The 27,223-nt window shown below is 51.0% G+C and overlaps 2 protein-coding genes across 4 annotated transcripts in view; one reads left to right on the forward strand and one right to left on the reverse strand.

Annotated features, from left to right (window-relative positions):
• The window catches only part of LOC146343172 (asialoglycoprotein receptor 1-like), a 28,552-nt gene extending 9,929 nt beyond the window's left edge, over positions 1-18,623 (reverse strand). Inside the window, exons 1-4 of one of the 3 annotated variants that reach the window (XM_084806777.1) lie at positions 18,402-18,623; positions 2,770-2,864; positions 1,669-1,766; positions 423-539 (exon numbers count right to left, since the gene is read on the reverse strand). In XM_084806777.1, coding sequence (XP_084662903.1) covers positions 423-539; positions 1,669-1,766; positions 2,770-2,789 — 235 coding nt within the window. In that variant the 5' untranslated portion in view covers positions 2,790-2,864; positions 18,402-18,623. The other 2 variants (XM_084806775.1, XM_084806774.1) reach the window with 2 other exon arrangements.
• On the forward strand, positions 415-24,792 carry LOC146343173 (zona pellucida sperm-binding protein 3-like). The gene is made up of 13 exons (XM_084806773.1): positions 415-731; positions 3,182-3,401; positions 5,596-5,714; positions 6,608-6,711; positions 9,715-9,892; positions 10,371-10,491; positions 15,172-15,263; positions 16,861-17,000; positions 18,429-18,545; positions 22,170-22,292; positions 22,982-23,065; positions 23,400-23,519; positions 24,582-24,792. The coding sequence occupies exons 3-13, from the start codon at positions 5,596-5,598 to the stop codon at positions 24,740-24,742; spliced, it is 1,359 nt and encodes a 452-aa protein (XP_084662899.1). The 5' UTR covers positions 415-731; positions 3,182-3,401; the 3' UTR covers positions 24,743-24,792.
• The last annotated feature ends 2,431 nt before the right edge of the window (positions 24,793-27,223 follow it).

Here is a 27,223-nt window from a genome sequence, read left to right on the forward strand (position 1 = left end):
ACCGGGAGTGCTACTTCCACATTACTCCGCCCTAGCCTGACTTCATCTGGAGTACTGTGTCCAGTTCTGGTCACTGCATTTTAAGAATCGGAAGACAAACTGGAACGGGTCCAAAGGGCGGCCAGGAGGATGAAGCAGCAGCCTAGGAGGAAAGGCCGAAGGGGCCGCTTCGCCGGGAGAAGAGAAGGCTGCGGAGGGCAGGGCAGGGCAGGGCTCTTCGGATCTCTGCAGGGCTGTCGCGCGCACGGCTGGGCCTCCGGGCTTCAGTTACAGGCTGGCAGACCTGGGGTGACGGCAGGAGAGACCGCTACGCGGCAAGGGCGATGCTGCTCTGCGGCCCTCGCCCGCGCCCCCCCCCCGCGCGCCCCCCGCGCCCCGCGCCCGTTTCCTCCCCGGCCGAGCCCGCGCGCCTGCGCACTCACCTCGGACGCCCAGTATCGCCGCCGCGAGGGTGAGGACGGCGCAGAACCCCGTCAGGACCGCGACCAGCCGGCTGGTGGGACAGACGCGTCGCCAGGAGGACCGGGGCGAGGGCAGCACTGGGGGCGGCGGGGGAGGCGCGTTTCCAAGGCGAACTCCGTGCCCTCTCGCCGCGCCTTCCGAAGGGCCCCCCCGGCCCCCCCCCTTTGGCTTTGGTCATCTGTTTGCTATTAGTTATCTGCGTGCGCGAGGAGCCCAGAGCGGCGTACATCCTCCTCCTCCTGCATTTATCCTCACAACAACCCTGTGAGGTAGGTTTGACTGAAAGGGTAGCATCCAACGTTAGTCTTACGTACAGCAGACCCCTTGAAATCATGACTGACTTAAGTCTCACTCATTTCCGTGGGACTACTCCATGTAGGACTAACGCTGGCTATTACCCAGATTCAGTGACTGCCCCAGTGACTGCCCCATTGAGCTTCATGGCCGAGTGGGGACCTGAACCTGGGTCTCCCCAGGCCATTACTCTAACCACCACACCAGTCTAGCTGAGCGGAGCCTCACACTCAACAACCTGGTTTGCACCATGACAACCCAGAGTATGGTTGAGTATGGCTTGTTGCATCTTAGGTTGCTGTTACATGGGAACCCAGAACTATGGGTTAACTATGGGTTATTAACCACAACAACTGAAATAAATAAATAACCAACCCAAGAAGAGAAGCCATGGTTTGTTGCTGAGTTGTGAACTCTGGGTTGTTTTGACTATGGGTTGCCATTACATGTGAACCCAGGACCGTAGGTCATTCATGGCTTGTTTTGCCAGGCTACAGAGGCAGCTGGCAAGAGCAGTTAAAAAAAAACAACCCAGCTGCTCTACATGACAGTACAACACTGCAAAGGCATTTGGGATACAGGGAGGGAGCAGGAGAAGGAGGGTATCAAATAACCCAGGGTCAAACAACAACCACCACCACCACCTGCACTTTGCACGATTGTCTGGCAGACAAATCATAGGTAAACTCTGGGTAAGGCAACAGCCCACAGTGTGACCCAGGTCCAGAATCAATACCTCCTTTGCCCTCCCTCCCCACCACTTCCCATTGTTTCCATTTACCCATCTGCCTGCTTCAGAAGCAGCAAGTAGGGCAGTCAGGTTTAGGTTTAGCCAGGTTGAATGGGGATAATTGTCCCACATGCCCAGCTGCTGGGCCAGCCCTGCATGGAGCCCAAATCCCCCCTCGGTACCTCTCCCAAAGTGCTTTCCACTTTCGTCAGCCACATCCAGGGATTTGAGGTCTTGGTAATCCGTGGCCATTGTGGGCTGAGGTTCGCAGGCAGCCGAGCTGGAGGGAGGGAACATCAGGCAGCATGTGAGAACTGGAGAAAAGGGGTGTGGAGAAGGGGGAATGGTGCATCCGGAGCAGATACACCTCAGAGGCTGAGACAGGGATCGGCTGAATTCTGCCCTTAGATCATTAAACAATGCTCTGCAAGCCAAACTCAGCCTCCCTCAGGGGTTAACAACAACACCCCACCTTATAGGGTTGATGTAAGGATTGCTACAATATCATTGGGGCTGCAAACTTTAATCATTTTTTTTATTGATTTACTGAAAGATGCCCTGATTAACTGGGCAGCAGGTTAATAAAGAGCAAAAACCACCAACACTATTTTTTAATACAAATGCATACAACAGCTTTCTCCAACCTGGTGCCTTCCAGAATGTGTTGGACTACAATTCCCATCATCCCTAGCCAGGCCAGGTTGTGTGGGATGATGGGAGTTTTATTCCAACACATTTAGAGGGATGTGCTATTTTTGGTTGTTGTTTTAGAATACGCAAATCATATGCAAATGTATGCAAACATAAGTGATTAATCAGTTGACTAAAACTCTTATGGTTAATTGATCAACAGTGCAGTCCAAATCCTGTGTGCCCTTACGTGGGAGTAAGGCCAACTGAACATAGTGGGATTTACTTCTGAGTGAACTTGCATGGGCTTGTGGTGTAAGATTTCTTTAATCCCGTGAGAGCCTTAAAGATAAACATAAATTAAGTGCTCTGAACCCTGTAAACTCAGTAGAGTTTTATTAATAATGAAGGCTGTGTCCCATAGTGGTTACAGAGGTGGATTTGTATCCAGGGTGGGGGGGATTCCCAGTTCATGCAGCCTCTAATTCCAGGGCCCTGGCTGTAGAGAGGGTGCTGGAATCACCTTACCCCACCACCGTGCCTGGAGGCAGGGTCACATCTGATCACAGCCTCAGGCCTCCTTGCCACACTCCTGGCTGCCCCAGCACCAGCCGCTCTGCTGGGAGCCACATTATCCGCTCTTTGCTACTTACTTAACCACAGACGTGGCCATCTCCCAGCCCCAAGCCTCTCACGCGGTGTGGCTGACCGTGCCGCTGTGCTCCTGGGGCTTTGTCCAAATGTTGACCTGAGTGAAGTTGGGACAGAGTTAAGGTCCTGGCGGTGACTGATTTCCCAATCGAGGCCGCCTCCGGAGCAGGGGGTTGCTCAGCCATTGCCCGGGATTTGCAGGGAGCTGCCGGGGAGGCAGCTGGGAAAGAGGGTAGTGGACACGGGCTGGGCTCTGGGGGACACAGAGCCTCCTTTCACCGCCACTCCCCCCTTCCGAGTCTCAGGCAGCCACCCCAACCTCCAGCCCCTTGGCCTGGTTTTGCTCACTGTGCAACGGCTGGGATTCCTCCCACCCATTAACCTTTGCCCTGTCAATATTATTTCTCCCCAAAGTGCTTCAAATGGAGAACTTTCCAAAACACCCTCCCCCCAGAAGCTTGTGTGCTGGAGGGAGGGATGACTCCAGGATCCAGAAGTCTCCACGTTGGAATTTGACAGACACCCGGCCCACACAGGGATGGGGACCCTTGGTGGCAGGAGAGGAATGAACCACGCAAGCCTCTGGGGCCGAGGCCCTCGCTTATGCAGAAGTCCAGCTTAAAGGAACAAACCAGTAAGATTCAGGCATGTGCGCAAAGGCACGTGGGGGGCATCCTCCTGTCTTGCTCTGGTCTGGTCCCAAATGGCGAATGGCTGTTTCTTTTTTCCTCTCTCTCACTGCTTACATAAGCTTTCCCCAAGCTGATGCTGTTTGGATGTGTTGAAGTACAAGTCCCATCATCTCCCAGCCAATGGCCATGTTGGCTGGGAGGTGATGGGACTTGTAGTCCAATACATCCAAAAGGCATCAGCTTGGGGAAAGCTGCCCTACATCCGCCCCCACCCCGCAGCTGAAAGGAGTGTCACCTTCCCCAAGTGCATGTGTATGTCATTCAAGCCTACAGGGAGACTCCTGCCATCGCTGGACCTAAGAAGAGCTCCCATCAGCCGTCCATTCTGGGCTACTAACTCAGAATCTGCCTTCTAAAGCAATGAGGAGCCATAAGCCCCAAACACCATGTTCAGGACTACAGTTATTTCATTCTCGTTTTTCGCACAGCCAGCGTGTGAGACATGAAGTGCCACACAGAAGATGCCCATGCACACCCTGCAAACCCAGTTGGGAGAAAGATTATCACTGCCACATGGATAATGTTTACTCTGTTCCTTGGGACCGTTAGAACGTAGGCAGAAATCCACCACCATGGCTGTGAGCGTGGGGTGGTGCTGAAAGAAAGTGACTAGGTTGCTAGTCCTCATGAACTTATCTTGAGAATATATTTGACAAGCTCTGTGTTCCTTAAGTAACAATGCAATCCTACACATCTCTACTCAGAAGTAAATTCTCTGGTTTTCAAGGGGGCTTACTCCTGGGTAAATGTTTATAGGATTGCCATCTTAATCACCTGCTGATTTCATACTAAGATCACTACAATATATTGTAGTTCTGTACTTCACTCATAATCAAGCCCTGATTCGTGACTACAGTGTCTTTTTTTATGGGCACCTTAAGTAGCTGTATGGCAGGCTGAAATTCATTGGCAAATTATGGGACTACAGCAGGAAAAGCTTTCCCTGTTGAATATTATCTACCTGTTACACATCTGTGGGGAATGCCTGGGGGCTGGGAAGGGAGGGGCTAGCTCTTAGAAACTGCCTGGATCAGGGGGCCATGGAGGGGTGGGCGGGGCCCAGGAAGGGGCCATAAAGGGGAGGATGCACAGCTGCTCTCCGTCCATGTCGGCTGGCAGGCTGTGGTGATGGGGCTGACGGTGGGGAGGCGCTTCTTGCTACTTCTGGAAGTTTTGCTGAATTCTGGGTGCCTGACTGAGCAATGGCCTCCCACTGGGAGGCAGTCGGAAGCCCCAGGGGCCCTGGGCCATGTCCGCCTGCCCCTGGTGGAGCCTGCCGCCCGCCTTCGGAGGGCTGCACTGCCCCCTTCCCATGTGGTACAGGTGGACTGCGAGCCGCACGGCGTGGTGGTGGCTGTCCACCGAGACCTCTTTGGGGTGGGCAGGCTGGTGGCCCCTTCTGACCTGACGCTGGGGCCAGCTCCATGCCTGCCTGTGTCCTTCGATGCCACAGCTGATGTGGTGGTCTTTGCGGCTGGCCTCCACGAGTGTGGCAGTGTTGTGCAGGTAGTCCTCTGTTTGGGGGGCAGGGCGGGGGCGACACACAATGTGGGCTGCCTGGATGATACCCCTGCGGGCGTATTGCAGGGCTGGCTGTACCAGGGGACACAGTCCAGTGGGTAGATCTCCCACAGAAGCCCTGGCCCAGGGGTGTAGAACCTCTTTTGCCCAAGGGCCATATTCCATTTCAGAGAAGCTGTTGGGGGCTGCACTGCAGTGGTGGGTGGGGACGAAGGCAGAAGGGATGGGGCAACCCCCCCCCCCGCAAATAATCACATATTTTATCGCTGCTTTCCCCAACCTGGCGCCCTCCAGAAGTGTTGGACTACAGCTCCCACCGTTCCTGACCATTGGCCATGCAGTCTGGTGGATGCTGGGAGTTGTAGTCTGACATACCTGGCGGGCACCAGGTTGGGGAAGGCTGTTCTAGCTTCTTGCCAATACCTAAGCCTTAGGAGAGGATCTTTGAGAATGGGGGAAACGGCACAGAAGCCGGGAAACGGCAAAACGGTCAGTGGTTGGGTGAGAAAGGGCTGGGGTGTCTGGAGATTGGGGGCTCCAGAGAGCCAAATTTGGCTGCTGGGCCTGACGTGTGCAGGGCTTAGGAAATGCTGTGTCTGTGTCTCCTCGTTCCAGATGACTCCAGACTTGCTGATCTACCGAACGAGCCTATTCTACACACCCTCACTTGCTACCAATCCAGTCATTCTCCGGACCAATGCTGCTGAGATTCCCATTGAATGCCGCTACCCCAGGTAATAAAGGGTATCAGTGGGGAGGTGGGGGGGTGCTCTGCAGGGTTTCTTCCCCACCCCCAGCATGTTCTGTTTCAGTGCCAACATGGTGCATCTTTACTGCATGTAAAGGAAAGGGCGTGGCTCCTGCGTGGCTTCTTGGGGTCTTTCTCTGTGCTTTGTTGGTGCTGCATTATCCTGCTGGAGAGACACTCCCCCGTGTTTGGGACTGTGGCAGTGGAGGCTGGTGGCTCCAATCTCAGTGGGGTGGAGGACTCGCTCTGGGTTTCGGTCCAAACCAGTGAGAACTCTAAAGGAGCCCGAGGGATCCCCTGCCCCACTGACAACTGCAGTCCAGTAGAGGCTAAGCTCTGGCTTTGTCAAAGTATAAGAGGACTCAGCCCTGCCCCAAGGAGCTTACAGTCTAAAACTGGACATGGGGAGACAACAAAGGGAATGCAGGTAAGGCAAGGGGATGTATTTATTTCAGCCTGGTGGGGAGGATTCAGCCCAGGTGCTGGAGGCGGCTCATGGAGCATTTGGATCCAACATACAGCCTCCCCGCTTGGCCCGCACTAGCCCACATGGCAACTCGCTTTGGAAAAAAGATTCCACTTGCGCAGAGAGCAGGGGGGAGAGAGGAAGGGCATAGCAGAAGGGGGGCAACTTGGAGATAACCTCACAGGTTTACCCCAGCAGCCCTTCCCTCACCGAGGAGTTCTGGGGAGCAGTTCAAGGCATCCGGGGCAGCACAGGGGAAAGGGCGGGGTTGCTCCAGGGAGCAGGCCACCTCCAGACTGCTGGGGATGGCTGAGCTGGAGGGGAGGATGAACAGAATGGCCTTGAGGTGCCCTGCAGTCCTTGGACTAATGCTGCCAAGGGGCCACCTGGGCTCTCTGCTGCTTCCCTTCCAGGAAAAGGAACGTATCCAGCCAGGCCATCCAGCCCACCTGGGCGCCATTGCATTCTACAGCATCGGCTGAAGCACGGCTGGGCTTCTCGCTGCGGCTCATGAACAGTAAGGAAATCTCTGCGTTCGGAAGGGAGAGCCCCCTGTTTCTGGGACTCATCCAGGGGGATGAGTCATCCCTTCCCCTTCCTAGCACCCTCCAGGTGTGATGATACAGTCTCCATCATCCCCAGCTAGCCTGGCCATTCCCCAATGGGAAGGCCCGTAGTGTGGGGGTGGAGCCCCTGCTTGGCCTGCAGAAGGTCCCAGATTTGATCCCTGACAGCATCCTCAGGGCTGGAAAAGCCCCTGGCCGAAACCCCGGAGGTACAGCCGTTGCTGCCAGTCAGTGTTGACAATACACGGCTGGATGGATCCAGGGTCTGACTTACTGTAAGACCACTTCTGATATTAGAATCATAGAATAGTAGGGTTGGAAGGGGCCTACAAGGCCATCCAGTCCAACCCCCTGCTCAATGCAGGAATCCAAGTCAGAGCATCCCTGGCAGATGGCTGTCCAGCCTCGTCTTGAACGCCTCCAGTGTGGGAGAGCCCACCGCCTCCCTAGGGAATCAGTTCCATTGTTGTATTGCTTCACAGTCAGGACATTTTTTCTGATGTTCAGCTGGAATCTGGCTTCCTGTCACTTGAGCCCATGATTCCATGTCCTGCACTCTGGGATGATCAAGAAGAGATCCTGGCCTTCCTCTCTGTGACAACCTTTCAAGTACTTGAAGAGCGCTAAACATGCCCAGTTCTTTCAGTCTCTCCTCATAGGGCTTTGTTCCCAGTCCCTTGATCATCTTTGTTGCCCTCCTCTGAACCCTCTCCAGCTTGTCTGCATCCTTCTTAAAGTGTGGTGCCCAGAACTGGACACAGTACTCCAGATGAGGCCTGACCAGTGCTGAGTACTTCCTGGGATTTGGAAGCTATGCTTCTATGAATGCAGCCCAAAATAGCATTTGCCTTTTTTGCAGCCACATCACATTGTTGGCTCATATTCAGCTTGTGATCTACCACAATTCCAAGATCCTTCTCGCTTGTAGTATTGTTGAGCCACGTATCCCCCATCTTGTAACTGTGCGTTTGGTTTCTTTTTCTAGGTGCAGAACTTGGCATTTATCCCTATTAAATTTCATTCTGCTGTTTTCTGCCCAGCACTCCAGTCTATCAAGATGACGTTGAATTTTGTTTCTGTCTTCCAAAGCATTAGTTATCCCACCCAATTTTGTGTCATCTGCACATTTGATCAGCGTTCCCTGCACCTCCTCCTCCAAGTCATTAATAAAAATGTTGAAGAGCACTGGGCCCAGGACTGAGCCCTGCGGTACCCCACTCGTTACCTCTCCCCAGTTTGAGAAGATCTCATTGATAAGTACTCTTTGAGGCCGATTCTGTAGCTAACTATGGATCCACCCGATCGTTGTTTCATCTAGCCCTCTTTGAGCTAGTTTGCTCATCAGGATATCACGGGGCACTTTGTCGAAAGCTTTGCTGAAGTCGAGGTATATGATGTCCACAGCATTCCCACAGTCCACGAGGGAGGTTACTTGATCAAACAATGAGATCAGATTTGTCTGGCAGGATTTGTTCTTGACAAATTCATGTTGGCTTTGAGTAATCACTGCATTGTTTTCAAGGTGCTTACAGATGGATTGCTTTGTAATCCGCTCCAGAATTTTCCCAGGGATTGATGTCAGACTGAAGCTATGCTTCTATTAATGCAGCCCAAAATAGCAGTTGCCTTTTTTGCAGCCACATCACATTGTTGGCTCATATTCAGCTTGTGATCTATCACAATTCCAAGATCCTTCTCGCTTGTAGTGTTGTTGAGCCACGTATCCCCCATCTTGTAACTGTGCATTTGGTTTCTTTTCCTAGGTGCAGAACTTGGGATTTATCCCTATTAAACATCATTCTGTTGTTTTCTGCCCAGCACTCCAGCCTATCAAGATCCCTTTGGATTCTGTTTCTGTCTTCCAGGGTATGAGCTATCCCACTTAAGCTGCATATCCAGTGAAGGCCCAATGTTTGGCTTTGGTCTGATTCAGGTAGCTGACTAGGATGAGCTGGCACCAGGGCTTAAGAATGCAACAGTCCATGTCGTCCAGCACCCTGTCTCTGACAGTGGACAGCCAGATACTCTGAAGGCCACAGCCCTCTCGTGCTGGTTGCCTCCCCTCCACCCCAGCTGCTGACATGCAGGACTGGTTTAGGTGTCATGGTTAATAGGACCGACAGAAGCTGCCTCACAGCAAGTCAGGCCATTTGATCCATCCAGCCATCTTATCGACACGGACTGGTGGCAGCAGCGCTCCAGGGCTTCAGGCAGGATTCTTTCCAGCCCTGCTGGGAGATTCCACCTGGAATAGGACCTGGAACATTCCACCACTGAGCTACAGCTCCTCCTCCATGTACTGGTCTAATGCTTTGCTTAAAGCCAACTAAGACCATTGCTGCCCTGCTGTGGTAGCCAGTATGGTAGCTGTTGGCCACAATGGCTGGGAATGATTGAAGTTGCCATCCATCACATCTGGAGAGCACCAGGCTGGGGAAGGCTGTCTTGAAATGTTGATCCTTTTAGGCTGCAATCCTAGGCATGTTTAGACAGAAAAAAGTCCGACTCCCCGCATTCCCCAGCCATCATGGGTGGCTGGGGAATGCTGGGAGTCGCAGAACCTCTTTCTGTCCAAACCTGCCTAGGATATGCCCTTGAATACGGGTCTAACTACCTTGGGAAGATACCTCAAGGTTGCTGGGAAGCCATTGCCACCGTTGCACTATTTTTTAGCAGAAACTGTGCACATCGCTTTTCACACTTAACCATCTCATTCATGGGAGAACTCCTGGAAGCAACTGCACAGCTGGTTGCTTTTGAGAATGCAAAAGGGAGATCCAGTGCTCTTTTTCTCTTTTCCCTCCCCAGCACCCCCCCCAAACAAATTGTATCATGTTTTGAAATGTAATTAAAAGCAATCAGAATCTTAATTTTGCTATTGGAGCCCCATGTTGGCTTTAAAATGGTGGCAACAAGAGCTGAGACTAAATTATTTGTTCTCCTCCCTGCCCCAGATGACTGGAGTGCGGAGAGGACCTCCACCCATTTCCGGTTGGGAGACATCCTGCACCTACAAGCAGATGTCCATGCAGAAAACCAGCTTCCTCTGAGGCTCTTTGTGGATACCTGTGTGGCCAGCTTGAGCCCCCAAACCACCTCGGCGCCCCAATATGCCATTATAGACTCTAATGGGTAAGACGAAGAGCACTGTTGGAAATGTAGGGAGAGGCCTTGTGCCTGGACAGACTATACTGGTCCATGAAACATGGTTATTGACACAAAACAACAAGCCAGAGTACGGGTTGAGCGTGGGTTGTTGTTGAACTGTGGGTTGTTGTGCGAACCCAGCTGTGCTAACAAACCATGGTTTGTTAACCGTGAATAACCCACAGTTCGGAACTAAACCACAAATCATGGGTTCTCTTCGTAGGGTTGCTCATGGTTCACAAATCATGGTTTCTTAGCACAGCTGGGTTCACATGACACAACAATGGGAGTTGTAGTCTGACACAACTGGAGGGTGCCAGGTTGGAGACACCTACAATACAAGACACTGTTAAAAGTGCCAAGACAGATTTGGAAAAACCCTTGAACAAGCCAGTTGGGGGACATGGAGAGGGCTTGTCCCAACAACGAGGTTCTATAACAAAACCTCTTCTTGCACACACAGATGCCTAGTGGATGGGAGGCAAAAGGGTGTCTCATCCACATTCCTCTCCCCACGACCCCGGCAGGAGGCTCTGCGGTTCACAGTCGATGCTTTCAGATTTGCTGGCGATTCCAGGAGCCTGGTGAGAACATCTTGCTGTGGTGAGCTCTTGCGGGGTGGGGTGGAGGTTTTTACCTGGATGGATCCCACCCAGCAAATGGCAAAATTCCAAGGCAGGGATATGGAACCTCTTGTTTGTGGGCCTCTGAGCCGGCCTGTGGAGGATTCTACATCTGACAGCAGAGACTGATTGGATTCCACACAGAGGCAGGGCTTGGCCCCCAAATTCCACCCTCATGAGCAATCCCCAGTTATCTCTAATCTATGACCCTTCGCATCGAAGGCAAGGATAGGCAATGTGGCGCCCCCTGGATACTTTTCTTGGCACCCGCCAAGGGGCCCTGCTCCCCCTCCCACTTCTTAGAATCATAGAATAGTAGGGTTGGAAGGGGCCTATAAGACCATCGAGTCCAACCCCCTGCTCAGTGCAGGAATCCAAGTCAAAGCATCCCTGACAGATGGTTGTCCAGGCTCGTCTTGAACGCCTCCAGTGTGGGAGAGCCCACTGCCTCCCTGGGGAATGGGTTCCGTTGTCGTATTGCTCTGACAGTCAGGAAGTTTTTCCTGATGTTCAGCCGGAATCTGGCTTCCTGTCACTTGAACCCATTGTTCCGTGTCCTGCAGTCTGGGATGATTGAGAAAAGATCCTGGCCTTCCTCTCTGTGACAACCTTTCAAGTCCTTGAAGAGCGCTATCCTATCTCCCCTCAGTCTTCTCTTCTCAAGGCTAAACACGCCCAGTTCTTTCAGTCTCTTGTCACAGGGCTTTGTTTCCAGTCCCCTGATCATCTTTGTTGCTCTCCTCTGAACCCTCTCCAGCTTGTCTGCATCCTTCTTCAAGTGTGGTGCCCAGAACTGGACACAGTACTCCAGATGAGACCTGACCAGTGCTGAGTATTTCCCGGGATTTGGAAGCTATGCTTCTATTAATGCAACCCAAAATAGTAGTTGCCTTTTTTGCAGCCACATCACATTGTTGGCTCATATTCAGCTTGTGATCTACAGGAATTCCAAGATCCTTCTTGCTTGTAGTGTTGTTGAGCCAAGTATTCCCCATCTTGTAACTGTGTGTTTGGTTTCTTTTTCTAGGTGCAGAACTTGGCATTTATCCCTATTAAATGTCATTCTGTTCTCAGCTCAGTGCTCCAGTCTATCAAGACCACTTTGAATTCTGTTTCTGTCCTCCACTGTATTAGCTATCCCGCCCAATTTTGGGTCATCTGCCAAATTGATCAGCATTCCCTGCACCACCACCTCTAAGTCATTAATCAAAATGTTGAAGAGCACTGGGCCCAGGACTGAGCCCTGTGGTACCCCGCTCGTTACCGCTCCCCAATTTGAGAAGATCCCATTGATAAGCACCCTTTGAGTCCGATTCTGTAGCCAACTGTGGATTCACCTGATAGTTAATTCATCTAGCCCACTTTGAGCTAGTTTGCTCATCAGGCTATCATGGTCAAAGCTTAGTCAAAAGCTTTGCTGAAGTCGAGGTATATGATGTCCACAGCATTCCCACAGTCCACAAGGGAGGTTACCTGATCCAAAAATTAGATCAGATTTGTCTGGCAGGATTTGTTCTTGACAAATCTATTTTGGCTTTGAGTAATCACTGCATTGTTTTCAAGGTGCTTACAGATGGATTGCTTTTATGTGCTCCAGAATTTTCCCAGGGATTGATGTCAGACTGACTGGTCTGTAGTTCCCAGGTTTCTCCTTTTTACCCTTTTTGAAGATAGGGACAACGTTAGCCCTCCTCCAGTCATCTGGCACTTCACCCGTCCTCCATGATTTCTCATAGATAATAGACAGTGGTTCTGAGAGTTCCTCTGCCAGTTCCCTTATTACTCTAGGATGCAGTTCTTCTGGCCCTGGAGATTTGAACTAATTCAAAGGAATTAGGTGTTCCTTGACCATACGCCTATCCATCTCAAGCTGCAATCCTGCCCCTTCAGCCTGTACTTCACCTTGGCCAGGGGGGTCATAGACCCTCTTTTGGGAGAAGACTGAGACAAAGTAGGAATTGAGCACCTCTGCGTTTTCCTTGTCATCTGTTATCATTTTGCCATCCTTATTTAATAGCGGAACCACCATTTCTTTCCTCTGTCTTTTACTATGCACATAGCTGATGAAAGCCTTTTTGTTGCTTTTAGCCTCCCTCGCTAACCTCAGCTCATTCTCAGCATTAGCCTTCCTGATGCCATCCCTGCAGTTCTGTGCTACCTGCCTATACTCTTCCTTTGTAGCTTGGCCTTTGTTCTACTTCCTATATGGGTCCTTTTTTGTTCTCACATCATCTCTTACGCTTTTTGTGAAGCCACATTGGCTTCTTCTGTTGTCTTCCACTTTTTTTTTCTAGTTGGAATTGTTTGTAAATGTGCCTTTAGAATGTCCATCTTGGACTCATTTTCTCATTAGAGAAAAGGAAGGCTAGTTTTGATGTTAGCAAAGCTTGCCATGGGACCTTACTTATCATTGTTCTGAGTTTATTAACATTGGCTTTCCTAAAATCCAGGGTATGGGTTTGGCTACACTTGGCTTTTGCTTCCCTTAGAACCAAGAACTCAAGTGCAACATGGTTGCTTTCCCCCAGAGTTCCTGTAACTGCTACTTTACCCACTAAGTCATCTCTGTTGGTTAGGATCAAGTCAAGGATAGCCAATCCTCTAGTTCCTTCCTCCACTTTCTGTAGGAGGAAGTTATCCGCCACACAAGTCAGGAATTTCCTGGAGGGGCCATGTTTTGCAGAATTTGCCTCCCAACAAATAGTGGGGAAATTGAAGTCCCCCATTACAGCTACATCATGCTTCCTTGAAACATTGGCTGTTTGCTTTTCAAAAGTTTCATTCTCGTCTTCTCCTTGGTTGGGTGGCCAGTGGTAGACTCCAACCACCATGTTCATTTTATTCTTTGCTCCATTTATTTTATCCCAGATGCTCTCAATGGGACTACCAAGCTCATCCTCCTGTATTTCTGTGCAGATATATTATTTTTAACATATAGTGCAACCCCGCCTCCTTTTTTGTTCCTCCTGGTTTTTTTGAACAAGTTATATCCTTCAGTTGCTGTATTCCAGTCATGAGTCATCCCACCAAGTCTCAGTTACACCTATCAAGTCATAATTTCCCTCCTGTATTAAGAGTTCAAGTTCATTCTGTTTGTTTCCCCATACTCTGGGCATTAGTATATAGACATTGAAGACCATGTGCTTCATGGTCTGGCTTTCTTCCCACATGTTTGAAGACTATTTTTGGGTGCTATTAGAGCTGTTCTCTCCATTGCGGTGCATGAGCCTTCTTCCAACTTTATGCCTCCCTCCCCCGTAGGATTCAGTTTAAAGCCCTCCTGATGAAGTTCTTCATGCTGTGGCCAAACACATTCTTCCCATCCTTTGTGAGGTGCAACCTGTCCCTTGCCAACAGTCCATCTTCCAGGAAGTATAGCCCGTGGTCCCAGAATCCAAATCTCTCTCATCAGCACCACGTTCGTAGCCAGTCATTCACCCAAATAATTTTTCTTTCCCTTTGTATCCCTCTTCTAACTACTGGAAGGATGGATGAGAAAACTATCTGGGCCCCAAAGTTCTTGAGTTTCCTTCCCAAAGCTTCAAAGTCTGACGTGATTTCTCCATAGCTCCGCTTGGCGGTATCGTTTGTTCCCACATGGATGAGAAGAAAGGGATACCTGACAGTGGGCTTTATGAGTGCAGGCAACCTTTCAGTCACGTCTCTAATCTGTCCTCCCAGGAGTCAGCATACCTGGCGAGTCCATGGGTCTTCGTGACATACTTGGGTTTTGATCCCACGCAGCAAGGAGTCTCCCACTACTATTCCTCTTCTCTTCTTGCTGTTGTAGGCCTTGGTTTCATCTCCTCTGCTTGACTGACCTTCAGCCTCTTGCTCGCTCTCACGCAGGTTCCCCTGTAATTCTTCCTCTGCATGCTGTCCTCCAGTCTCATTCTCAAGTACCTGGAAATGGTTCCATAGTTCCAAGGCTTCCACTGGTGTAGAATGGTTCTTTCTTTTCTTTCTTTCTTTCTTTCTTTCTTTCTTTCTTTCTTTCTTCAATTAACATATTTTCTTCCTGGCAGCTGGAATTGCTGTGAAATAGGTTTCTGCTGGTGCTGAAAACTTTGGGTCCAAAGGGGTTGTTTAGTGTGTTGGGGCTCAGGCCCCACCTCTGCCTTTTCCTCAGTCCTTGGGGCAGGTGACTTGTCCTTTGCCACGCTTCCCGTGGCCATTTTGTGGTGGTGCCCAGGACAGTTTATCAAATTGCCAGATGTGCCCATGGGCCCAAAAGGTTGCCCCACCCTGATCTAAGGAGTCCACCAGGCTCTGCTGAAAGCCTTCCTGCTGAAGCCTTCCTGCCAAATTCACCAACCACCTCCCCACGCCACCCTGCCATCACTGCCCCCAATGTTTAAAAATGGATAAAGTGATACAAGAGGGGCTGATGACGGCCAAGTAGCTGCGTCTTGAATGTCCAAACCGAGGGCAAAGTGTGGGGGTGGGATGGGGCTGCAGGGGGAGATTTAGAATACTGAATCTCATTCTGTCAGCTGCTAAGTGATGAAGGAAGTGTCTATCTCTCATGGGTTTGGAGTATTAAACACTGACAATAACAGCTGAAGGGCAAGTCTCTGGCTCTGTTTGCCTCTCTCTCTGCCTGCTGGGGAAATTGCTACTGAACATTCTCCTTCCCTCTAGATCTACCTTACGTGCCACCTGAAAGTCACGCCAATTGAACAAGCACCAGATGCCTTGAACAAAGCTTGTTTGTTCAACGCAGCGAGAAGCGCGTGAGTTTGTTTGTAAGATTTTCCTCTCCCCAGTCTTGGTCTGAAGCTCTCCCTCCTTTTTGCAACTCCTCTTCCCGAAGAGACAGGAATGCCACGGTGGTGCCCCCCCCCCCCCGATCTGTTGAGGTGGCCTTGCTCACTGTACCATCACCTGTGGATGCATAACCAGCACCTTATTAGGATTGGAGCCTTTTCAGTAGCAAGCCTGCTGTTGTGGAATATCCTTCCCTGACTCCAGTGATGGCACATTACAGAGCACAAGAGTACAGTTCCCTGCCCCAAAGAGTTCACAATCTAAGCTTCAACGCAGGGAATGAGGTGGAGGCAGTGGGGGAAATACATATTAGCACCATAGCTCAGTGGTGGAGCCCCTGCTTTGCAGAAGGTCCCAGGATCGATCCCCAGCAGCATCTCCAGTAGGGCCGAAAAACTCCTGCCTGAAACCCCAGAGAGCTCCTGCTGCCAGTCAGTGTCAACAGTACTGGGCTAGATGGACCCAGGGTCTGACTCCATATAAGGCAGCTTCCTAGGAATTCTGGTCCTTAAAAAAGGGTATCGTAGAGTTAGAAGAGATGCAGAAAAGGGCAACCAAGATGATCAGAGAATTGGAGCAACTCCTCTACTAGGAAAGGTGACAGCGTCTGGGACTATTTAGCTTGGAGGAAAGGCGAGTGAGGGCAGACATGATAGAGTTGTACGAAACGATGCCTGGTGTGGAGAAAGTGGAGGGGGAAACATTTTTCTCCTCTCATAACCCTAAAATCCAGGGTCAACTCATGAAGCTGAATGGTGGGAGATTCAGGATAAAAGACGGACTTCTTCACTCAGTACGTAGAATTTGCTACCACAAAGTGTAGTGATGGGCATCAACTTGGATGGCTTTAAAGGGGGATTAAACAACTTCATAGAGGAGGAGACTATCAATAGCTACCAGCCATGATGGCTATAGGTTATCGGAGGCAGCGTGCCTCTCAATCCCAGCTGCTGGGGAACATGACCAGGAGTGTCCTCTTGCCCTCCTGCCCTGCTTGTGGGCTCCCCATTGGGGCATCTGGTTGGCCACTGTGGGAACAGGATGCTGGACTAGAGAGGCCTTTCATGTGATCCAGTGGGGCTCTTATGTTCTTAGGTGTTCTGGGAAGCAGGTCCAAGCAGAGGAGAAAAGGGGCTTTCAGAGGAAGCAGGAGACTTTCAAGTAGTAGAAGATGGGCGAGTAAACAATCATAGGCAGGGATGCAAACCACTCGAAGTGGCCATAAAGTTGGTCAGGCTGCAATTGGATTCAGATGGTTGACGAAGCAAAACACTCTTCAGACTTTCAAAGCTCTCTTCTGTGGGATTATTAAGAGCTTGGCGTAACTCCAGCATGTTCCTGTTCAATAGGAGCCCTGTGAATTTTCAGGGATTGCCTTCACAGGACCCATTTTTCAGTGGAGACCCTTGGCAGTCTCTAAACTGTGGCTCCTAAAGAGAATTTCTCACACTTCAACTGGAGTGCTCTGGAGGTGTGTCTCTTAGAAAGACAATTGTGTGTGCAAAGTGGGGGTGGATGGGTGGGGGTCTGCCCACTCCTAACACGACCTGTTTCTCCTCGCAGTTGGCTTCCGGTGGAGGGTTCCAGTGGCATCTGCAGCTGCTGTGAGATGAGGAGCTGCGGTCAAATGATGGGAGGGCAGCCTCAGGCCTTTGGCTCCAGACATCTGCCAGTGGAGATGAGTTGGCAAAGAAATCTGCCAGGTAGCAGTGGGGCTTGGCAGTGGCTACAGTTCTCGGCAGGAATGGCACTAAAGCAGCCTTTCTGCGCCGTTGCCCTCCAGATGGGTTGGACTACAACTCCCAGCATCCTGGCCAGCTGGCTGGGATGCTGGGAGTTGTAGTCTAACCCACCTGGAGGGCAATGGGGTCAGAAAGGCTGCACTAAGGGATCTAGGGAGACTTCCTTTAATGAATTGTATGAGGTTTTCTATCATAAGCAGTCAGTAGTCCCACTACGGCTGGATACTGGGGCTGAGAGTGTGACATGTGATGAGACCATCAGGGCAGCAGAAGCAAACTCCATTTTATTCCTGTAGTCACGGTGGCACTCTGATTTAAGTAAGTTTCAAATGCAAAACTGCCCGTGCTTGGGGGTTGTTGCTGTTTTTAAGAAGAGGGTTGGCAAATATTCTTGCTGTGGCTGTTGTTTTCTAACGTGATCAGGAATGTAGAAGCAGTTGTACAGCATGGGATGGTGGTTGGGGTGAAGAGAAACTGTATCAGTCTGTTTTATAATTGTGAGCTGCCTTGGGAAGGAATGGCTGGCTGGGGGATGCTGGGAGTTGTAGTACTTCTTTCTGCCTAAACATGTGTAGGATTGCGCCCTTCTTTATTTACATAGTTGTATTGCCTGATAGCCAAAAGCTCTCCGGGCAGTTCACAAAGTCAAATTAAAAACCATAGAATACAGTAACATAGTAAAACATAATCTTAGAACTTTTAAGTTTAAAACTGGATAAAACCATAGCGAAAACCAGCAGGAAAGGCCAGCAGCAGTGCAAAGATCTAAAATTGCACTAACACAATGTTTAAAACTTGAAGGACTAAAAAGCCTGGGAGAATAAAAAGGTCTTCAGCTGGAAAAGACAAAGACTTTGGTTGCTAGGACTGATCAGCTCTAAGGCCACCTCCCCCAGCCTGGTGCCCCCTAGAGGTGTTGGACTACAACTCCCAGCATGCCTCAGCCAGCCATGTTTTGCAGTCCAGCACATCTGGAGGGCATCAGGCTGGGTTGGCCAATTGAAATGTGCCCCAGCCTGATGTAGCCCAACACATTTGGAGCGTAACTGCCATTAGCTCAGGCAGGGGGATATATGGTGTGTGTCCCTCCTAAGCTGCTGCTTCGGCCCAGAAGTGCACACATCAGCGTCTTGCGAAAGCAGTGCGTGACGGATGGGATCTCCTCTTGCTACCCAACTTGGGCCGCCTAGTCCAGCAAACGATGCTGCACTGGACCTGGGTTCAAAGTCCAAGGGGGATGACCAAGGAAAGTTTGGTTCCCCCTCTGTAGGGAGACAAGTTGGTCTCTCCTCCCTGGAGTTCTGCTTACAACATCCTAGTGGATGGCGAACAGCTGCCCACTCACCCCCGCAAAGCACTCACCTGTTCCCTGGCTTCCTCTGACCACAGTGGAGACGGCTGCTCATGGGGACCTGGTGCTGGGTCCGCTCTTCATCTTTGGCTCCCAAGAGGGCGAGGGACGGTTCCCAGGAGACCTGGCAGATGCTGAAGAGATGGAGATGGAAGGTGAAGGGAACTAGCTGGGGGGAGAGGGCGGAGAAGGGTTTGCCTTGAGCTTCTCAAGAATTGTCTTGTAACTCCCCCACCCCACCCACTTCCTCAGCAGCAAGAAGCTGCCTGTCAGGGTTTCACTTCTGCGGGCTTCTCGGGAACTCTCCACAAGGCTGACTCCTTTCCCTGGAAGGGCCAGTTTTGTTCACTCACTGCTTATTCATCGTTTCTTTAAAGCATTTTTTCACCCTGCTCTTCGGCCAAAGAGACTCCCAGAGCAGTGTAGAGTTTTTGACCTTGTGTAAGCCTGAGGGCCTATCCAAAAGACATAAGGCAAAAGGAAAAGTAGATAAGGAGGGGAAAGGAGAACAAGCCAACTTGGACACCAATGTGCTATGCTGGTTGGGGATGATGGGTATTGTAGTTCAATACATCTAGAGGGCACCAGGTTGAAGAAGGCTGTTATAAGCATGTCACTGCATTCTAGTGTTTTTTGTGTTGTAGTCCTGTGCTTGAAGAAACGTTTCCGACTTATGGAAAGGTTTTGCAATGCTGTACAGTAGCAGTTCTAGCCATGCCCAACATGCTTTGCATGTCCACAGTTGAGGCATTTCAGGGCTACTGTGCCTTTAAAGGCAAGAGACTTCAGAATTAGCATTAAACCTGTTGATTAATTTTATCACCTGAGGTCTCCAATCAGGATAAAGGATTTGTATCACACTACATGTGTTAACTGGCTTACCTAGTGCCAGGATGGTATTGTCACTGTCAGCACTTTCTGCATTGAATTTCCTTGTGCCCTCACTGTTTATAATTCTTCCCCCACCCCCTGCTACCATATGCACTGTATGAAAACTTGAAGCTCTACGTAATGCTCCATCCATATATGATGAAGTGGACCGTAGGAACTCAATGAAATGCTCTCTCCTTGGTGGGGTAGCACCTCTTCCCAGCTCAGCTGGGGCATTAGTAATGGATTGCCCTGAAGTTGGCGTTGGCTCCCCAGGGTGCCAGCTGGGGATGGGGTGCTGGGAATGGTTTACTGGTTTCCTTCCTATTTCACTATTAAAGAATTGATAAAGGAAACCAGTAATTGCAGGGTGCCACCCCGTCCTTTGCAGGCAACACAGGATGAATGAAGGCAGCTTTCCCCAGCCTTGTAGTCCAACATGTCTGGACGGCACAACTCTCACCTTTCCCAGCCAGCATGGCCATTGGGGATGATAGGAGTTGCAGACCAACACATCTGGAGGGCGCAGGTGAGGGAAAGCTGACTAAAGGGTTGGTGTATCTCTAGCAGCTGTGCTGAATTGGGGGCAGTTGGGGGGCTGAGCCTCCCAGGGGGACTGTTGTGGAGGATGTTTGCTGAGTGGGACGGGCGTGTGAGTGGCCCTGCAGAGGAATCGTGGCCATGGAAAGAGCGTTTAGCACGGTATACTCCAGCCGGGCTGAACCAACATTTTGAATTCTGCTTTCAGCCAGTTGCAGAACAGCAGCTGCTTCAACAGCACAGAAGGGCTTTCATGGGGCGGCACCCGAAGGCTGTTTTTCATGTGGGTGAGCACTCGCTGTTCCACAGTCTGCTAGAAGCAGAAATAACCTGGTGGCACCAGCGCGCTCTGTCCCATAACAACCCTGCCATGCCAGCTCTCCTTGCTCCCAATCCCTTGCCTCCTTTTGCTTCCAGAATTGCTGCCAAAGGAGTTACAGCAGCCCTCCCCAGCCTGGGACCCTCCAGATGGGTTGGACTGCACCTCCCACCATTCCCAGCCAGCAGGGCCAACAGAGTTGCCATCCCGCCCACCTGGAGGGCCCCAGGCTAGGAACCTCAGAAGCCGCCTTATGCAAAGTCAGACCCTGGGCCCATCTAGCCCAGGCTTGTCAGCACTGACTGGCAGCAGCGGCTCTCCCAGGTTTCAGGCCGGATTCTTTCCCAGCCCTACTGGAGATGCTGCCAGGGACTGAGCCGGGGACTGCCTGGGTGCAAAACACGTGTTCTGTGGCTGCACCACAGTCCCCCTGGGGGAGGCTGAGTTACAGGCAGCCTCGGTGCTGCTGGCGCAGCTTCCCCAGTCCCTCTGTCCAGCCACAGCTGTCTGTGGGCTCTCCTGCTCCCCCCCCCCCCGCTGTTGCCAAGGGGGCACCCAGGGAGGAAGCGATGCCTGGTCGATGGCCAACTATCCCACACCAGCCCTTGCTGTTGCTCCTGCTGTTGGCTGCTTCAGGGACCGATCCAGCACTGTCAGCAGCAGGAGCTTCTCCACTGCCACCCACGGATTCCTCCCCACTTCCCCTGCTTTTTTAAAGTGCTTTTAATTGCTGCACTTCTCCTTTTTCATAAGGAAAAGAGAAATGAAACTAAAAAGTGAAATTGAAAAGTTTAGCTGCATCAGTAGTGCTTGGACACAGTGGTGCCATTTCTCTTATTTTGCCGCACAAGCCAGCTTTTTCCCCATGGAAAGAGCTGGAATGAAACTGGCTGGCAATTACGGAGGATCCAGGCAACTGCACATCTAGCAGTTCTGGAGCGAATGGCGAATGGCTGGCAGCTGCCGCACGATCTGCTTTGCTTATGAATACGAAAGCGGAGCCCGCATGGCATGAAAGGGGTATCCTGCACGAGGCAGCAAGTCCACTGCACATCAGATCCCAGGTCTGCGGTTTCAGCCTCTGGACCCCAGAGGTGCCCCCTAAGACTAGCTAGCTCCAGTTAAAACTCCCCACCCTGCCTCTCCCAGTTCAAAACTCTCCCTCCCCTCCTTGCTCTAACTCGAGAGTACTACATTCCAAAGGCAGGGAAACTATTCCCAGCTATCAAGGAACACAACTGTTCTCAAGTCTGACAGGACTTGTTGCCTGATGGTCACCAGCCCATCTGCAGTCATCAAGATGGCCAGGCTCAGTGCCAGGAAACGCCTGTCGACATCCCCCAGCAAAGCTCACCTGGGCGAAAGCAAGGGCTGGTCAGCTATTGCTCACCTAGCACTGCTCCCGTCCGGCGGTTCTTGGGCCTCTGCGGATTTCATGTTTTGGCTGAGCGGAAGCATCGCATGCTGGGAAGCGTTGCTTCTTGATGGACTGTGCCTCCACAGTGCAGCCCTTGCCAGGCCAGCATCCAAAGCAAGGAGACGTTGTCTGTGCCCAGAAGGGGCTATTGAGTGCATCGCCATGTTCGCAGTCTTCATCAGAGGCCCTGCTGTGTGTCCCGCCCTGAGAGAGGGTGAGATGTACCACGGGCGTATGAGAAGGGCCCTCTCCTGTAGCAGCACCCTGGCTATGGAACCTGGTCAGGTTGGCGCCATCCCTACTGGGTTTCAGAAAGGCAGCGGAACTGGCTTGGTGTGCCAGGCCTTTGGCTCTTACAAATGTTTTGGCCTTCTTTGTTTTTGTCAGATTTTATGTAACGATGCATTGCTTTGAGAGATGCGGAAACGTAATTAATAAATACTTTTAATAAAAATAATTTGTTGAGGCACCACGTGGGAGAGGTCCTTTCCCCAGAGCTGGTGCGATGGCTGATGAGGAATAAAAATGGTGGATTATGGGGGTTGTGGTTCAACCCATCTGACGGGCACTGATCTGGGGAAGGCCGCTATAGAAATTTCTGACACGGGGTGCAGTTGGTTCTTCCTTGTGCAGAATTTATGCCGGTGATCGAATCCAAGGCGGCTGTAGCAGGAGCCCAGCTTCCCTTTGAGGAGGAGGAAGGGTCTGCCACCACCTCAGAAGACCAAAAGGATAAACCGGCGCTGCCGGTGGAAGGTAAGAGCTGGGCGATCAACAGCAGTAACATTCAGAGGAGGTAAAACTAGCGCTGGCCCCAGGTTTTGGAGGGCCCTTGGGCAAGGCACCCTCCGTGGGCCCCTCCCTCAGTGACTCTCCCCGCTCGCCACCGTGGTCACCAGCTGCCCTTGGTCCTCCTCGCCTCTCTCCTCCTTGCCTCCACTTGTTTGCGTGTCAGGCAGGGAGCCAGGCAGCAAGCAGGCCCGGCCTTTCCTGCTCCTCCTTCTCACCACCACTGTTGTCAACGCCCGGATGAGAGGCAGGGGCACAAGCAGGTTGCCATGGGGAAGATGAGGAAGAGCAAGTCCAGGGGGCTCTTGCCAGCAGGCCCCTGCTGGGCTGTGCGGCCTTGCCAGGTGCCCAGTCATGTCTAGCTTTTGATGCTGGCCCTGGGCAGAAGAGCTCCAAGGTCCATCTTGCCTCGGCGTATTCCCTGCTAACCTTCCATGTTCCCTCATCGTGGGATTCCGCTAGAGTGGCAGCCGTGAAACTATCAGTTGGCAATGGATCATTGCAAACAAGTCCTCTCCCATCCAAGTTTTCTCCCATTATGCCCGGTCTTTGAGTTTCCCAGAAGCATTAGGCTAGTCCCTGTTGAGGAGACATCCTCTTGGATGGCCCTCTTGGGCTGGTCCAGTGAGGCAGTTCATGTCTTTAATCCTTTGCAGTGTACATCAGAGGAGGCCCAATCTTCATCAGCGAGGAAGAAGATGCCTCTGGATTTGGGGACCAAGCCAAAGCAGAGATGCCAGGTATGAACCTCCTACAGGAGGCATCCCAGAAGTGCTTTTTTAGGGGGGGGGGAGAGAGAGAGAGAGAGAGACTTGAGAGTGGTGAAAGAGTTGTGAAAGGTATGCATCAGCTTGCCAGTGGAACTGTGCTCTGATCTAGCACAGCCTTCCCTAACCTGGTGCCCTCCAGATGTGTTGGCCATGCTGGCTGGGCATGGTGGGAGTTGTAGTCTAACACATCTGGAGGGTGCTAGGTTGGGCAAGGCTGGTCTAGCATCCCTTGCTCTGCAAAGCTCTATGTTTCAAGGCAGACTGAACCACAAAATGTCCTGAACTGCCCCTTTCTCATCCCCAGAGGAGGAGAGCGCAGCCTTGGAATTGAAGGCGGAGGTCATATCCAGGCTTCTTGAAGATGCTGCCACCTCCAGCACCGAGAAACTCCCTGTAGAAGCAGCCAACATGGCAGCAGCAAAAGGTGAGGAGTCAAGCAGCACGTTCAGAGTCCAGATTTGGATCCAGGCTCCAAACGGGCCTGGCTTCAGTGTCTCATTGCCCAGGGTAATGGGCTTAACTCTAAACTGCTGTGGGGGCTCCAGTTTGCCTGGATGCCCCCTGCAACAGCACCCCAGACTCATGGATTGGTTGTGACCAGTCATGAGGGAAGATATTTTGCACAAGCTCAGGAGCACTCTTGATATCTCAGGCAGAGCCCCAGCCTTGCTCACTCAGGGTCTCAGCCTTAAATTCTAGAAGAGAGGGCAGCACAAGGCGCCTTCATGGCCCAGTTGAAAAAGGGAAAGGGGGAATGCTGAGCAGGCTGTAGCCTGGGGATGGGGGAGTCTGTCTTTCCCTTCCTTTCCTGCTCTGGAGTGCAGCTCTTCTCCCTCAGCTGTCCACCACACTCCTACTGAAATCATAACTGGAGTTGTTTCTCCTATGGGCTTACATTTAAAAAAAATAATCATGTAATGAAAATGGCAAGTTTTCTACCTTTTCTCTTAAAGGTGCAGAATCCCTGGTGTCCAAAAATGCCAATCACCCTTCCATAACTGGCTGACCCCAAGCTGCATTTCTTCTGCTGTAAGAATCCCACCGCTGGGCAAGTGCAAATGTCCAGCAGCATCAATGCCTCTGGGAAGGCTTAAGGGGGAGGCCACAGTTCTGATGGCACCTACTAGTCACCCGCATCGGGTGCTCAGAAACCTCCTGCCTCCAAACACGGAGGCTCAGTTCCGATTAACTGGCATGAATTGTGTTTTCTAGGCTTCCCCCCACCCTGGCGCCCTTCAGATGTGTTGGCCTACAACTCCCATCATGCACAGCCAATGGCCGTGCTGGCTGGGCATGACAGGAGTTGTAGTCCAGCGCATCTGGAGGGCGCCAGGGTGTGGGGAAGCCTGGTCCGGTCTCCCTTGTACAGCTGTCCATGCGCTCAGCCTCAGAGCAACCAGTTTGTAAGTGGACATGTTGAATGATGGACAGGCGTCAGACTGCAGTGCTCAGCCTCTGCCTAAGCCCTTCCTCTGCTTCCCTCTAGGTCCAGAGCGGTGGTCTGGTGTGGTGCTTGTCCTGTCACTGCTGATGGCCGGGCTGCCGGTCGGCTTCCTGGCTCTAGGAGTCTTTGTCCTGCTCAAAAGGTGCCGCCACCGCCGTTTCGACTCGGCCCTCACTCCATCTCTGCTCAGTGTGAGGCTTTAACATCTTCTGTATATGCTGAAACTGAGTAAAACGTGCATTAGACCCCCTGCATTTTTGCAGTCTGCTCACTCCAGGGTTTGGGAGGGTGATCCAGTGCGGGAGTCCTCGACCTTTTCAGGCCCGAGACCCGCCTTGAACCAAATGGGCATTTGGGGGTCTACTTACTCTTTTAGGGCACAACCCTAGGCATGTTTAGATAGAAAAAAGTCAGCTGGCTGGGGACTGCTGGACTTTGTAGGACTTTGTTCTGTCTAAACATGCCTAGGGTTGCGCCCTTACAGTATTTGCATGGTGGTGACGCTGCTTCAGGGTTCGCTGGGTGGCCACGCCCTTTCCCCTGGCCACACCCCCTTTCCTCCAACCCCCAATCCTTTTGTGTTTTCCCAACTTTTGCACCAGTATTTCCCCATTCTAAAGCACTGAGATGGCTCTCCCAAGGCGGTGTCATGGGCAGGAAGAGCATGACATGAAAATATGCTATCTTTGGCCCCGCCCCTTTTGCCTTTGGCTCCACCCATGACTGGAATGTGGCCCCTGAGAGCTTCTCTAGAAGTGAATCCAACCCTCAGGCTGAAAGAGATTCTGCACCCCTATCCTAGTGGGTCCTGATCCACCACTTGAAGACCAGTGGTCGAATGCATCTTGTTCTAGAGTCCTAGTTTTCTTGAGTGCTGTGGTTCTTGAACTGTGGGGCAGAACCCTTTAGGGAGAAAGCAAAGGTGGCAAAAAGCTCCAAGGAAGGACAGGATCCTGAGGCAGATGGGTGCATTCCCCCTCTAACAGCCAAGGTCTGGGAGTAATCATATCCCTCACTAATACACATTAGATGCACAGAGGGAATATGCTGCTATTACCCCGTCACTCCAAGTGAACTTGGAGCTACTCCTTCTCTCCCTGTACATGGCTTTAGAGGATGTCCGATTCTGCTCTCTTCTAATGCCAGTACAGGATTAGTACCCCAGTCCACAGCTCCCTCCCTGCAAACAGCATGCAAAGGTCTCTACACATCCACCTGTAGAACAGACAACTGGAGCCAGGTTGAAGATAGAGTCTCAAAAGGTTTCTGGAGAACTGTGCAAATAGATCTAACTTAGCTTTGCTATTAAGAGAAAAAGCATATACTGCGAAGTTAGAAGGGTCAGTACATCTATGAAACCTAAAGTATAAATACTTCATTTTTAGAGAAGCGTATCCATCATTTAGATATGCACCTGCTTACTGAAGTACCTCTGCATGCCTTGAGAGGGGAAGGTTAAATGGGAAGCAACAGTGTACTAAACAAAAAGGAAGCTGTTACACAGGCTTAGAAACAAACTATCCCTGCAGCTCATGGGGAGTGGCGAGACACACAAATTGTAACACCTGTTTATCAGAGGTGATAGTGAGGTGAGTATACACTCAAGCAGCAACATCTCTTTCAAACTGCTTCCAAATATCTGGGGAGAGAAAAAAACAACCCTCTAACAGCACAATCCTATGTATGTTTAGCTGGGCGCTGTAGGATATTTTTCTGCCTAAACATGCATCGGATCACAGCCTAACAGTCCTTAATACTCTAATCAGTAAATCTGAATACTTTATCAGGAGGGCTTTAACCTGAATCCTATGGGGGAGGGAGATGTAAAGTTGGGGGTAACAATGGATGAAGGCTTATGCACAGCAATGTAGAGAACAGCTCGAATAGCGCCCAATAATAGTCTTCAGACACATGTAGGAAGAAAGCCAGACCATGAAGCACGTGGTCTTCGATGTCTGTATACTAATGCCCAGAGTATGGGAAACAAACAGAATGAACTTGAACTCTTAATACAGGAGGGAAATTATGACTTGATAGGTATAACTGAGACCTGGTGTGATGACTGTCATGACTGGAATACAGCAATTGAAGTATATAACTTGTTCAAAAAGAACAGGAGGAACAGAAAGGGAGGTGGAGTTGCACTATATGTTAAAAATACATATCTCTGTACAGGAGGATGAGCTTGGTAGCCCCATTGGGAGCATCTGTGTTAAAATAAATGGAGCAAAGAATAAAAGGAACCTGGTGGTCGGAGTCTGCTACTGGCCACCCAATCAAGGAGAAGATGAGAAGGAAACTTTTGAAAAGCAAATAGCCAATGTTTCAAGGAAGCATGATGTAGTAGTAATAGGGGACTTCAATTTCCCCACTATTTGTTGGGAGACAAATTCTGCAAAACATGGCCCCTCCACGAAATTCCTAACTTGGGTGGCGGATAACTTCCTCCTACAGAAAGTAGAGGATTGGCTATTCTTGACTTGATCCTAACCAACAGCAATGACGTAGTGGATAAAGTAGCAGTTACAGGAACTCTGGTGGGAAACGACCATGTTATACTTGAGTGAGTTCATGTTTCTAAAGGAAGCAAAAGTCGAGTGTAGCCAAACATGTACCCTGGATTTTAGGAAAGCAGATTTTAATAAACTCAGAACAATGATAAGTAAAGTCCCAGGGCAAGCGAC

The sequence above is a fragment of the Heloderma suspectum genome, chromosome 6 (assembly GCF_057233095.1).
Source record: "Heloderma suspectum isolate Gila_16-S chromosome 6, 16-S_ref, whole genome shotgun sequence".
Classification (NCBI taxonomy): domain Eukaryota; kingdom Metazoa; phylum Chordata; class Lepidosauria; order Squamata; family Helodermatidae; genus Heloderma; species Heloderma suspectum.